Genomic DNA, 14,036 nt, shown 5'->3' with positions numbered 1-14,036 from the left:
CCAGAGAAAAATTGGTTAAGGTGTCATGCTGTGCAAGTGGTTGGCTGATTGCATAAATATGTCACCTTTGGAGAGCAGGAAGACCCACCCCTTCTGCTGTCCATGTCCTTTCAGCTAAGTTCATGTCTATATCAATGGCATTCGGCATCTGGACAATGTGACATGATCACCTGCCTGGTTTTGCTGAAGTACCGTGAAGTACTGTAGTCTAAACATTACTTTGAGAACAAGACTATCTTTTAAGCCTGCTGTTGCCAAAGGGATGCTATCATGACCATGATCACCCAGGAAGATTCACTAGGAGGGTCCGTCTTGACAGTTGCTGAGGGATGAGCACTTTCATACGGAAGTTAACTTTCCATGAAATTTGTTCCACCTTCAGTAGGCTTCTTATTCATTCCCTTCCTCCCTGTTGTGTAGGGTAAGTAGACTTATTGAATTGTGATGCATTTCTTTCCTTATTTTGGAACAGACTTTTTTATCAGCGAGTTGCACATCTAAAGAACTGGATTGCAAGCCAAACAGAGGCATGATGGAATTTGGTAGTGAGAACTCATAAGGCCAGTTAATCCTGTATCTGATGGCCTCTTTTCCATTCCTGAAGGAATTTCTGGCTGGGTATCTCATCCATCATCCCTTTCCTTTACTCATGGTTTTTTATTTTTTTTTCTCTAAACCTGTGACAGCAGGAAAGTTCGTGTTGCCCTTGCTCATCAGACTGCATAACCCAGCCTAGAAAGACCTAAAAATGGCATTGACAGAGGCGCCCCTGTTATATTTTAACATCTGGATGTGTGAAAGATTTACTTGCCATTCTTTGTCTGCAGCATGTAATGCTTATTGTTACCAAAGGACTGATCTCCACGTTGTTTCCTAATGGCTTTTGTTAGGTAGATGGGCTTGTCCATGGACCCTTTTCAGTCACAATCTTAGCCATTAGGCCAGCACTGCATAAAAATAGAAAAGATTATACAACAGTACATATACCAGTGTCAAAAGAGAGGGCTCCTGTGGTTGATAGTACAATACAGTAGTACATGTCAGAACAAAACAGTGGAATTGGATGATACTGGTGACTGTAGTGCGTACTGTACAGGCACAGGCTATTACATAGCACAAGCTACTATGTAACGATATTTGGCGCAATGTTACAATGATATTAAGGCTGCTACTTGAGATTTAGCTTAACACAAGACCTGTCATGGGAGCTCTTCCATGTTTGATGCAGTATATCTTGTCATTTATTTCTATGCTGGAAAACTGCTCTTGTTGGGTTAACAGTACCCTACCAGCCCTTCTGAGTATGGATGACCCCCTCTGTACAACCACGGCTTTTTTTTGCAAGTCATTACTTGTCAATGTAGTTTACAAATCTGTTTTGTAGTGCAGGAATCTGTTTGTGTGCCTCTGTGTGGAGGGGAGGGGGGTGGGCGAACTTGTGACTTCCAGGGGAGGTGCAGTTGTGTTCATGTAATATGGCACACATTGGAACAGAGCCTGATATCTTACCAATACCTTTGCCATATGCTATTAAGTAGAATGCAGGAACCCAGAGAAGAAAATGTGTTCAGTTTTGATACTAAATTTCATAATTGTTAAACTGTAAAACATATCTGACGTACTATTTAATCTTTCAGCAGGTTCTCAGGTGGATTTGGTGCCAGAGATTATAGGCAGGGGAATAACAGTTTCTCTAATCGTGGAAGTCGTGGTAGCAATCATGGAGGAAGTAGAGGATTTGGTGGAGGTAAGCCTGTTAAATCCGTATACTGTATTAAGTAAACTTGTGCTTTTGAAGAATGGTGTGGTTTTTAACTGTTTCATCCTGAATCACAACCCAACCATTAGATTTCCAAAGGAATGGTGCACAGTCCCTTCAGTGAAGCACCAGTATTGTATTTCATAGTAGTTGCAGCTGTAAGTTTGGTGGTGTGATTTAACATTTTTTAGTAAATGTGCTTCTTAATTTTCCTTTTTGTTCTAGTTTAATTTTGAATATATCTGTAGTATGTTAGGCCACAAGTGTGGTAGATGCCTTGCCATTTTGTGCCCCCCCCACCCACACACCCATTTAATATACTACTAAGTGACATTGCCATTTTCCTCGTATTATCTGATGTCCTTCTATTCCTACGTTTCAGTTTTCCGCAGATGGTTTTACCCTTTTAGTCTCTCATACGTACGGCCAGTGTCAAAAAGTTTTCAGTCCCTCCTAGGTGCGCGAGACATCAGATCTAGATGACAGTACGTTGGCCATAAAAGTTACATCGGCACACACCAGCCCTCAGAACTTTCCAGCCGCCAGTCATACGCCAGGTGTTCCTGCATTTGCTGATGACTGATTCAAGTTTCAAGCTAAGTACTCCGTTGGTGACCTTTTCAGATGTTTTGTGTTTCACTGTTGCAGTCATTACACTCAGTCGGCCTGATTAACAAAATCTTGGGTCCTGCGTCCGTTGCTGTGCCTTCCATGACGTCAGGTCGTCAGGGGTATAAAGCATGCAGCCAACGCCATTACATCAGTCTTTCTTGCCGTGCAGTGCCCGAAGCAGAAACAGTTCGCAAGTGCCCGGTCGGCCGACTCCTGATATTTTTGTTTTCGAGTTTCAGAACTGAAGTCTTCAAATAAAAGCTAAGTAACCCCGTTGGAGAAACTTTTTCTTGCTCCTTACCGATGTCAGTAAAAGTTAATTGCATTACTTGTGGGAAGGAAATACCTCATAAGGATTTTCATTTGTACTGTATTCCTTGCAATAGGCCCTGACCCCGATGTACCTTGCTGTCGGATTTGTGCTTTATTTAATCAGCGAACTATCCGTCGTCGGTACATTTTTGCTTCTAAATATTTCAGTTCTCTGTTTAATTATCCAGAAATGACGTTGGTTAGCCATCCGACTACCGGAATACCGAAAAAACACAAAGAAAAAGACAGAAACAGGCCGTTGAGGTCCAAAACTGCCGACGACGCTTCTAAGCCAGTCACCAGTTCGCCGTTACTCAGTGAGGCGCTTTAGCAGCCCCTGATACCCGCGACTTCTGATTCACAGGCCTCTAGTGAGACCCATTCGGAGTCCGGTATGCCGCGAGATGCTTCACTTAAGGAACCAGCAGATGTCTCTACCTTGGATGGGTCCGGAGCCGCTGTGCAGGCACCGGCTTCTGAGGGTGTGTTCAGGCCTACAGACTTGCATATTAAACCGACTCCACCTTCAATACTAAGGCGTAAATCTCGATCTGTGTCTAAAAAAACAGACGCCCAGGCCACATGTTTAGGCCCCTATGCCTAAAAAACAAATGATCAAAATGGCTGAAGATTTAATTACTCTAATCAGGGGTAGTCAACCCCCCCCCCCCTTCTAAGAGGCCTAGGGCTTAACTTGACTATGAATCTTCTGAACAGGACTCTTGTTTCTTCTGACTCTTTTAATGACCTGGATTTGTCCATACCTACTTATGAGGATTTTGATGCAGAGGATTCCATTCACTCTGCTTCTCCCCCTGAGGATTTTTTTTGGTAAACTTAACATACCTTAAGGGAGCATTTCCACTGGGAAAGTCAGGAATTTTCTGAATCCAAAAAGAGGCTTAGGGATTTCCTTCTTCCTCAACATAGGCCTTTGGCTATACCTCTAGTACTAGACATTGTTGATGTGTTTTCGGAATCCAGTATGGCCCCTGATTCCCTGCCTCCGGCCCCTAGTAAACCAGACAGATACTACAGGTTTGAGTCCCACAAATTCCTTTTCAAAAATCCTGTTGCGGACTCAGAAACCATTTCACAGGGGCCCAAGGGCATTAAGGCTTCTACTGCTAAAAATCCTACCCCTTCTGATAGAGACTCCAGGGCGCTGGATAGATGGGGTAAAAAGGTTTATACTTCCGCAACCTTGGCACTCAGGGCTTTAAACTGTCAATTCCATATGCTAAAATATCAACCGCATATCATGGGACTGCTTAAACAGAAAATTATGTTGCTTTCTGACTGTGTGGAAAATAAAGATTTACAGGATTTTTTTGCATTCAGCTGAACAAGTTGAAAAACATACTTTGCAATGTGGTTTTGATTATTTAGAAGCCTCTTGCAGGGCTCATGTTACTGGGTCTGTGCTTAGACGGCATGCTTGGCTTAAGGAGCAATCTCTGCCTGAACATGTTAAAGCAAAACTGTTGGATGCTCCTTTGCATCAGGACCGTCTGTTTGGCAGTAAGGCTGAAGACGTTCTAAAAAAGATGGAAGGTAAAGCTAAATCTATGCAAACTGTGAAAGATTTCTTACAAGTACAACCTCCAAGATTTAGTAGCACTGGCCTACTAAGAACTGGTCCTTTCCAGCTCCTTCCAGAGCCACTCAAGTCAAACCCAGACATTCCAAAAGCACCAGGTTTCAGTCCCAAGGGACTCTCAGAACTAAGCAGTGGGGTGCATCCACTTCCAAATCTGGAAATAGCAAGACACCTCCCTATGGTAAACAGTCTCAATGACTTTCCTTTAAAATTACCAAGCACTTACCTCTCAGCCGCCCCTTTGGGGGGGAAACTGGCTCTTCATGCAAAAAACTGGCAACTTGTAACCCAGGACAAATGGGTTTTAAATATAGTGTCCCAGGGATACAGATTTCATTTCCACACGTTGCCAACTCCCAACGGGTGGCTAGACCCACCCCTAAATCAGTGGGCAGAGGCTCAGAAATAAGTACTTTCCCTCTTAAACATGGCGGCTATTCAACTAGTACCAGAAGAGGAAAAGGGACAAGGTTTTTATTCCAGACTTTTCCTGGTACCCAGAAAAGACAAATCATGGCATCCAATTCTGGACCTGTCTACTCTAAACACCTTTCTGGACATTCCAAAATTCAAGATGCTGACTCTTCACCAGTTACTTCCTATGCTAGGCAAGGATGCCTGGTTGGCAACTCTAGATTTAAGAGACTTGCTTGCATATCCCAATCAGGAATCTTGCAGAAGATACCTACGCTTCAAAGCAGGCTACTTGCATTATCAGTTCTCTGCACTGCCCTTTGGTTTGTCTACTGCGCCCAAGGTATTCACAAAGTGCCTGGCTCCAGTAATTGCATTTTGCAGGCAAAGAAATATTCAAGTATATCCATACCTGGACGATTGTCTAATTCAAGCAGAAAACCAGACCACTCTTCTAAAACATCTGGTGTTTTGTTAAAAGGGTTCTAACTTGTCTAGAGTACACCGTAAACGAAAAGAAATCACAACCGGTACCCTCTCAAAAAATTACATTCCTGGGTGCAAGCTTGAGTACAACTGCCCAGATGGCTTTCCTGATGCCAGAAAAGCAAATTCATTTGGTGACTTACTTCAAACAGGTGGCCACAAAAACCCTGCTATCTGCAAGACAAATACTGCAAGCCTTGGGGTTCATGACCTCCTGCATTCTTCTAATTCCATATGCAAGACTGCATATGAGGAAACTTCAGTGGTACTTAAAAAGTTTATGGAGTCAGCATTGTCGCAGCCTGGAAACAATGATTCCTGTTATACCTTGCCTGTGCCTAGAGTTCATATGGTGGGCAGAGGCTTGCCACCAAAACAAGGGACTGCCATTCACACCACCCCCTGCCGCCCAAACCCTAAATACAGACGCATCAGACTATGCATGGGGGCTCATCTGGCAGGGAGGTGCATAAAAGACAAATGGAGTCCAAATCAAATGCACCTTCATATCAATCAAAAAGAAATGCTAGCTGTGCAGAGTGCTTTGGCAGCCTTCAAGGACTACCTTCATCCAGGACAACTAATGGTAAAGACGGACAACACCACGGTTATGTGGTACATAAACAAGCAGGTGGGTGCACATTCCTACCCACTCTGCAGACTAGCCATGGCATTGTGAAACACGGCCTTGAGCTGCCAAGTACAACTACAAGCTCAATTCCTGCCAGGAAAGCTGAATGTTCTGGCAGACTAAGCAGACATCTCATGAACCCACACGAATGGAAACTGGAGCCATGGATTTTCTGCATATTGACACGCAAATGAGGGAGCCCAGACATAGATCTTTTTGCCTCACCCCAGAACTACCATTTGGACAAATTTTGCACAGTAACTCCTCACAAAAAAAGCCTGGAAAGTGGATGCCCTGTCCTTCACCTGGAAAAAACCTATCAGTGTATGCCTTTCCCCCTCTGCCTCTGTTCTCCAAAGTTCTACTAAAAGTCAAACAGGACAAACCAAAGATGGTTTTGATTGCTCCAGACTGGCCACACCAACACTGGTACCCACTCCTGCGCAGTGTGTCACAAATTTCTCCATGGCACATGCCTCGGACACTTTCCTTACTGTCTCAGGAGGAGAACCAAATTCTGCACCCTCTGCTCCAAACATTGAGTCTTGCAGCATGGCTAATCATTTAAATTCCACCTTAGCATCCCTCAGCAAACCTGTGATGGATGTCATTTTGGAGGTGAGAAGATCTAGTACTAGAAAATCTTATGCTGACAAATGGAAAAGATTCTTTGCCTGGAATCAATCTCAATGGATGAGCACAGCAGCGCCCAGTTTACCTCAGATTTTGCAATACTTAACTGAGATGCTTCACAAGGGCCTGTCTTCCTCCATTAAAAATCCATGCCTCAGCCATTTCAGCTCATTACAACACAGAACCCCCCCCCCCCCTTCTCTCATCTTCTGCTAAAACAGTAACTCAGAGGGGCGAAAAACTTGAGACCACCCAGGAGAGCTCCAACTCCTGCCCGGGACCTTAACTTTGTATTGGAGAAACTCACTCTACCTCCTTTCGAGCCAGCTGCTACTGCAGACTTAAAATTTCTTTCCTGGAAAACAGCCTTCCTTTTAGCAATCACTTCAGCTAGAAGGATATCTGAATTACAGGCCCTTATGGCAGTGGAGCCTTTCATCATCTTTCATGTGGGCAGTGTCACTCAGGACCAATCCTTCCTTCATGCCCATACCATATCCAGTGTGGCTCTTAATCATTCCATTCATTTGCCATCTTTCTTTCCCAATCCACAGAACAAGGGGGAGCGGATTCTGCATTCATTGGATGTACACAGACAACTTGGATTCTACTTGGACAGGAGAAAATCTGAGCAACTGCTGGTAGCATTTGCTGCAGAGGCAGAGGGGAAAGCTATTTCAAAACAAACCATTTCTAAAAGGATAAGCCATTGTATTCATTTCTGCTGTAAGCACCATGGAAAACCTGTACCCCAGGGGATCAGATCTCATTCCACCAGGGCTGCATCTACTTCTACAACCTTTCTCAGAGGTGTACCTACCAGGGATATTCTATAAGCTGCTACCTGGAGTTCAGTTCATACTTTCACCAAACATTATCACTTAGCAATTTTCTCTAAATCCAGAGCTGGCTTTGCCATTGCTGATGTTATTAGTGTTTCACTGTTGCAGTCATTACATTTGGGTAATCTGCTGACAGGTTGCCCTCAGTCGGCCTGAATAACAAAGTCTTGGGTCCTGCGTCGGTTGCTGTCTCCTCTTCCATGACGTCAGGTCATCAGAGGTTTAAAACATGCAGCCGATGCCGTTTTAATCCGTCTTTTTTGCCGCGCGGTGCCCGAAGCAGAAGCAGTTCGCAAGTGCCGGTCGGCCGACTCCTGAAATTTTCGTTTGAGTTTCAGAACTGAAGTCTTCAAACTAAAGCTAAGTACCCAGTTGAGGAACCTTTTTCTTGCTCCTTACCGATGTCAGTAAAAGTTAATAATTGCATTACTTGTGGGAAGCAAATACCTCATAAGGATTTTCATTTGTTCTGTATTCCTTGCCTAGGCCCTAATCACAACGTGCCTTGCTGTCGGTTTTGTGCTGTATTTAACCAACGCACTTTTAAGCGTCTGTATATTTTTGCTTCTAAATATTTTGGTTCAAGATTTAATTACCCTGAAATGTCGTCTGTTAGCAATCCGATTACCAGAGTTCACAAAAAACGCAAGAAAAAAGACAGACCGTCAAGGTCCAACACCGACAAAGCTTCTCCTAAGCCATTCGCCGGTACTCAGTGAGGTGCTTTCGCAGCCCCTGATACCCGCCACTTTTGAGTCGCAGGCCTCTACCGCAACCCATTCAGAGTCCAGTATGCTGCGAAATTCGCAAAGTATTGAACCCGTGGATGTCTCTCCCTTGGATGGGTCCGGAGCCGCTGAGCAGCACCGGCTTCTGAGAGTGTTTTCATGCCTCAACAGTTTTATATTAAACCGATGCCGTCAACAAAAACAATGTCAAAAACTACTATCTCTAAACAACTGACTCATGAGCCATGTGCTCAGGCCCCAAATCCTAAAAAAACAAATGATCAGAATGGCTGAGGATTTCATTACCTTGATCAGGGGCTCCCAACCCCCCCTGCTAAGAGGCCTAGGCAAGGCACTGATTATGAATCTTCAGATCAGGTTTCCATTTCTTCTGATTCCTCTTCTGATCAGGAATTATCTATTCCACCTTATGAGGATTCTAATGCAGAGAACTCCATCCCATCTGCATCTCCTCTTGAGGATTACTCTTTTGGAGAGACTTTGCATACTTTAAGGGAACATTTTCACTGGGAGAGTCAGGACTTCTCTGAATAAAAAAAGGCTTAGGGATTTCCTCCTCCTACCTCAGCATAGGCCTTTGGCAATACCCTCCTGTATTAGACATTGTTGATGATGTGTTCTCGGAATCAAGCATGGCTCCCAATTCCCTGCCTCCGGCTCCTAGTAAGCTAGACAGATATTACAGGGTTCCTGACTCCCACAAATTTATTTTCAAAAATCCTGCTGCTGATCCTGAGACTATTTCTCGGGGTCCCAAGGGTGTTGAGGCTTTTGCAGCCAAAAATCCTACCCCTTCTGATAGAGATTCCAGGGCGGTGGATAGATGGGGGTAAGAAGGTTTTTATGTCTGCAACCTTGGCAGTCAGGGCTTTAAACTGCCAAAATCATATGCTTAAATATCAACAGCATGTTATGGCCTTGCTGAAACAGAAAATGTTGATTTCTAATTGTGTGGAAAAGAGTTGCAGGATTTATTGCATTCAGAAGAACAGGTTGGAACACATACTTTGCAATGCGGTTTTGATTCCTTGGAGGCCTCTTGCAGGGCCGCTGTAACTGGATCTGTGATGAGAAGGCTTGCCTGGCACAAGGAGCAAAATCTGCCTGATCATGTTAAAGCTAAATTGTTGGATGCCCCTTTGCAGCATGATAGTCTGTTTGATAATAAGGCAGAAGAGGTTTTAAAGAAAATGGAAGACCAAGCTAAATCTATGCAAACTGTAAAAGATTTTTTGCAAGTGCAGCCCACCCAGGTTCAGTAGGCACTGGCCTATTAAGAATTGGTCCTTTCCTGTGTCCAACAGAGCCACTCAGGCAAAACCAGGTGCTCAAAAGGCTCCAGATATCAATCACAGGGATCTTACAGGTCAAAACAGTGGGGTGCCTCCACCTCCAAATCTGGAGGTGGTAAAGCACAACCCTACAGTAAGCAGTCTCAATGACTTTCTTCTACCATTTCCAAGCACTTATCTTTTGGCAGCTCCCTTAGTGGGAAAACTAGCACTTCATGCTCAAAATTGGCGGTTAATTACCCAGGACAAGTGGGTATTAAACATAATATCCCAGGGGTACAGATTTCATTTCCATACTTTGCCAGTTCCAAACGGATGGCCAGATCTGCCAGAAAACCAGTGGGGAGAGGCCCAAAAACAAGCTATGTCCCTCATGGATATGGTGGCTGTTCAACCGGTACCAGAAAAGGAAAAAGGACAAGGATTTTATTCAAGACTTTTCCTGGTATCCAGAAAAGACAAATCATGGCGTCCAATATTGGACTTATCGATTCTGAACACGTTCCTGGACATTCCAAAATTCAAAATGCTGACTTTACAACAGCTACATGCTAGGCAAGAATGCCTGGTTGGTAACTCTAGACTTAAGAGGCATACCTGCATATCCCAATAAGGGAATCTTGCAGAAGATACCTCCACTTCAAAGCAGGTTTTTTGCATTACCAATTCTCTGCACTGCCCTTTGGCTTATCTACTGCGCCCAGGATCTTTTCAAAATGCCTGGCACCAGTAATTGCATTCTGCAGACAAAGAAGCATTCAAATTTATCCTTATCTGGACGATTGTCTCATTCAGGCAGAGGACAAGGACACAACATCTGGCATTTGTAAAAAGGTTTCTAGCTTGCCTAGGGTACACCATAAACGAAAAGAAATCACAACTGGTACCCTCTCAAATAATTACATTCCGGGGTACAAGCTTGATTACAACTGCCCAGATGGCTTACCTCATGCAGACAAACAAATGCAATTGACATTATACTTCAAACAAATGGCAACAAAAACCCAGTTGTCTGCAAGACAAATTCTGCAGGCTTTGGGGTTCATGGCATCCTGCATTCTACTAATTCCATATGCGAGACTGCATATGAGGAAACTTCAATGGTACCTAAAAAGATTATGGAGTCAACATTGTCACAGCCTAGAAACAATGATTCCTCTCATTCCCTGCCTACAACAGGGGTTTCTTTGGTGGGCAGAGACATGTCACCAAACAAGGGACTGTCATTCACTCTACCCCCTGCCACCCAAACCCTAACTAGAGACGCATCAGACTATGCTTGGGGGGGGGGCCCACCTGGCAAGGGAGATGCATTCAGGGCAAATGGAGCCCAGACCAAATGCATCTACATATCAACCAGAAAGAAATGCTTGCTGTTCAGAATGCTCTGACAGCCTTCAAGGACTTGCGTCATCCAGGACAACTACTGATAAAGACGGACAACACCACAGTTATGTGGTACATAAACAAGCAGGGGGGTACCCTTTCCTACCCCTTTTGCAGACTGGCCATGGCCTTGTGGAACACAGCCTTGACTTGCCAAATACATCTTCAAGCTCATTTCCTTCCAGGAAAGCAAAATACTCTGGCAGAGGACCTAAGTAGAAATATTATGGACCCACACGAATGGAAACTGGATCCACAAATCTTCAGCATGTTAACACAAATGGTGAAGCCAGACATAGATCTATTTGCCTCTCCCCAAAGCTATCAGTTGGACAAATTCTGCGCAACAACTCATCACAAAAAAGCATGGAAAGTGGATGCTCTATCCTTCAGCCTGAAAAACCTATCAGTCTATCCCTTTCCCCCTCTGCCTCTACTCTCCAAGGTCTTACTAAAAGTCAGACAGGAAAAACCAAAAATTATTCTAATTGCTCTGGACTGGCCTTGCCAACACTGGTACCCGCTTCTAAGGAATATGTCGCATCTTCCTTTGTGGTGCTTGCCTCAAACACCTCATCTGTTGTCTCAGCAGAACTATCAAATTCTGCACACTCTACTCCAAACTCTGAATCTTGCAGCATGGCTAATCAACTAATTATTCAAACCACATCTCTCAGTAAACCTGTGATGAATGTCATTTTGGAAGCCAGAAGAAAATCTTATGCTGATAAATGGAAGAGATTCTGTGCTTGTAACCAGGCACAAGGAATAGACACAGCAAAGCCCAATAGTCCTCAAATTTTACAATACTTAACGAGATGCTTGACAAGGGCCCTTCTTTTTCTTCAATAAAAATCCATGCCTGTGCCATCTCGGCTCATTACAACAGAGCCTCCCCTCTTTTCTCATCCACTACTAAAACAGCATCTCAGAGGAGCCAAAAAGTAAGGCCTCCCAGGAGAGTGCCAACTCCTGCATGGGACCTCAATTTTGTGCTGGAAAAACTCAGCCTGCCTCCTTTTGAACCAGGAGCTACTGCGGATATAAAATTTCTTTCTTGGAAGACCGCTTTTCTTTTGGCAATCACTTCAGCTAGAAGGGTTTCAGAACTACAGGCTCTCTTGGCAGTGGAGCCTTTCATTATTTTTTTACCCGGACAGGGTGGCCCTCCGGACCAATCCTTCTTTTATGCCTAAGGTAGTATCCAGTGTGGCTCTTAACCAGACCATTCACCTGCCAACTTTTTTCCCAAATCCGTAGAACAAGGGGGAGGAGATTCTGCATTCATTGGATGTACACAGACAACTAAGATTCTACTTAAACAGGACAAAATCTCTAAGAAAGTCTGAGCAACTACTGGTAGTATTTTCTGCAGGATCAGAGGGGAAGGCTATATCAAAGCAGACTACTTCTAAATGGATAAGCCATTGCATTCATTTCTGCTACTTGCACCGTGGTAAACCTGTGCCCAAGGGGATCAGATCCCATTCCACCAGGGCTGCCTCTACTTCAACAGCCTTCCTCAGAGGGGTTCCTACCAGAGACATTCTAGAAGCTGCTACTTGAAGCTCAGTTCATACGTTCACAAAGCATTATCATTTACCTCTCTTCTCTAAATCAAGGGCAGGCTTTGCCACTGCAGTCCTGCAGGGCCTTATAGCTGCTCCTAATGCTGTTTAGTTCTATCCTCCCATCCATAGCTTTGGGATTCTACCCAAATGTAATGACTGCAGCAGTGAAACACGAAGAACATAGTACAGTTGTGTACACTTACCATAAATGTAGATGTTCGAGTGTATTCACTGTTGAAGTCTGGGTTACCCACCCGCCAGCTCCCTTTTCTATACCTTTTCTTTCCTTCACTATACTCAAAAGCTTTTGTGGTGTATTTGCTTTTAAGTTAGTTACGTTGAGTCCTACAACCACGCTATCTTCTCTGTAAAACAACGAAATGCACAGAGGAAACGCAGTGCAGGCTCCAGATAAAAAGATTTTATTGCAGTACAACTCGCTATTATTCTAACAGTAAAATGTCCAGAAAATATAACAAAGTAATTACGTCTTGGATAAAAAAACTTCCAAATTTTAAAACCGGTTAAGCGCTTTCACCTACACTATGTAGGCTTCCTCAGAACAAAAGTGCTCTAGTGCTCCAGTGTTTAAATAACTTTTTTGCCGCCAAAAACAAATTGCAGCCCTTAGTCATATTGCTCCATTTTTTAATATATGTAACACTGAGCATCCTTCTGTTGTTGCATTTGATTTTTGTTTTGCACTATAACAATCCTTTATAATAGCTGATGATTAAAAACAATGATTAAAAACATTTACTACACCCTCGCTCCCCATTGGCCCTTGTTTTCAATTATAAAGGAATTCCCAATATTATTCTAGCATGTCCAAAGGTCAGTTGTCAATCTCCTCTCTGGTCCAGCTGGTGAATATGGGAATCTTGAGGCAATGTTACAACTGCCTCATGTACACAGACAACCCTCTCCTCCTCCCAACAAATTCCAACACATGTGAGAGATGCAACCATATAGCCAAACTGGAGGCTAAGCTCTCTCAACTCAGTACTGGCAAAACCAGTCAGGAGGAGAAGGAAACCACAATCACTACAATTCCAGTCTCACATAGACCTACCACGACAGCAAACCAAACACATAATCACACAAAAACATACTGAGGCTCTAAATAAAGATCTGCCTAAGCAGCAGAGACCTCCAAAGCAGACACCCAAGCAACCGCTACCCCAAAAAACACGTGCAACACATATCTCACAAAGCCAGTGTGCCGAACAGTCACAGCCCTTAAGGCTAAACAACACACCTGATACACTTGTAATAGGTGACTCTATCGTCAGGCACACTGACGCCCCGCCACCAGGCTGAACAAGGAGAAGGTCACGGTGAGCAGCCTGTCTGGCGCTAGGATCCGCCACATAACACAAGCACTCAGGTCACTCCAAGGCAAGTACAAATATGACTCATTGTCCATGCTGGTGTGAATGACCTGAGACGTACCTCCCTGGACTACATGAAAAGAGACATAGAGGAGCTCTCTGAGCATGTAGCCCAGGCTGGTATGACCCTGACCTTGAGTAGCATCTTACCCTCACCAAGAATGATGCCACAGTATGAAGACAAGATGATCAATTTCAACAATTGGCTTAAGTATTGGTGTCATTCAAAGGGGATCCAATGCCGATCAGCTTGGGATGATATGCACGACAAGCCACAATGCTTTGCTAGGGACGGCTTGCACCTGTCACCCCTGGGCTTTCGGATATTGGCAAAGGCTCTTGCTACCCCATAGTGCCT

General features: G+C 44.1%; 1 protein-coding gene across 2 annotated transcripts in view; it reads left to right on the top strand.

The window, feature by feature from the left end:
- Positions 1–14,036, top strand: part of DDX3X (DEAD-box helicase 3 X-linked) — a 1,864,809-nt gene that overhangs the window by 1,783,521 nt on the left and 67,252 nt on the right. The window contains exon 17 of one of the 2 annotated variants that reach the window (XM_044072327.1): positions 1,641–1,747. In XM_044072327.1, the coding sequence (XP_043928262.1) occupies positions 1,641–1,747 (107 nt within the window). Of the gene's footprint in view, positions 1–1,637; positions 1,748–14,036 lie in introns of both variants that reach the window. The other variant, XM_044072326.1, reaches the window with a different exon arrangement.

This window comes from Protopterus annectens, chromosome 5.part0, assembly GCF_019279795.1.
Source record: "Protopterus annectens isolate FY-2018-M chromosome 5.part0, PAN1.0, whole genome shotgun sequence".
NCBI classification, from domain to species: Eukaryota; Metazoa; Chordata; order Ceratodontiformes; family Protopteridae; genus Protopterus; species Protopterus annectens.
This window is presented reverse-complemented; position numbering and strand designations above follow the sequence as displayed.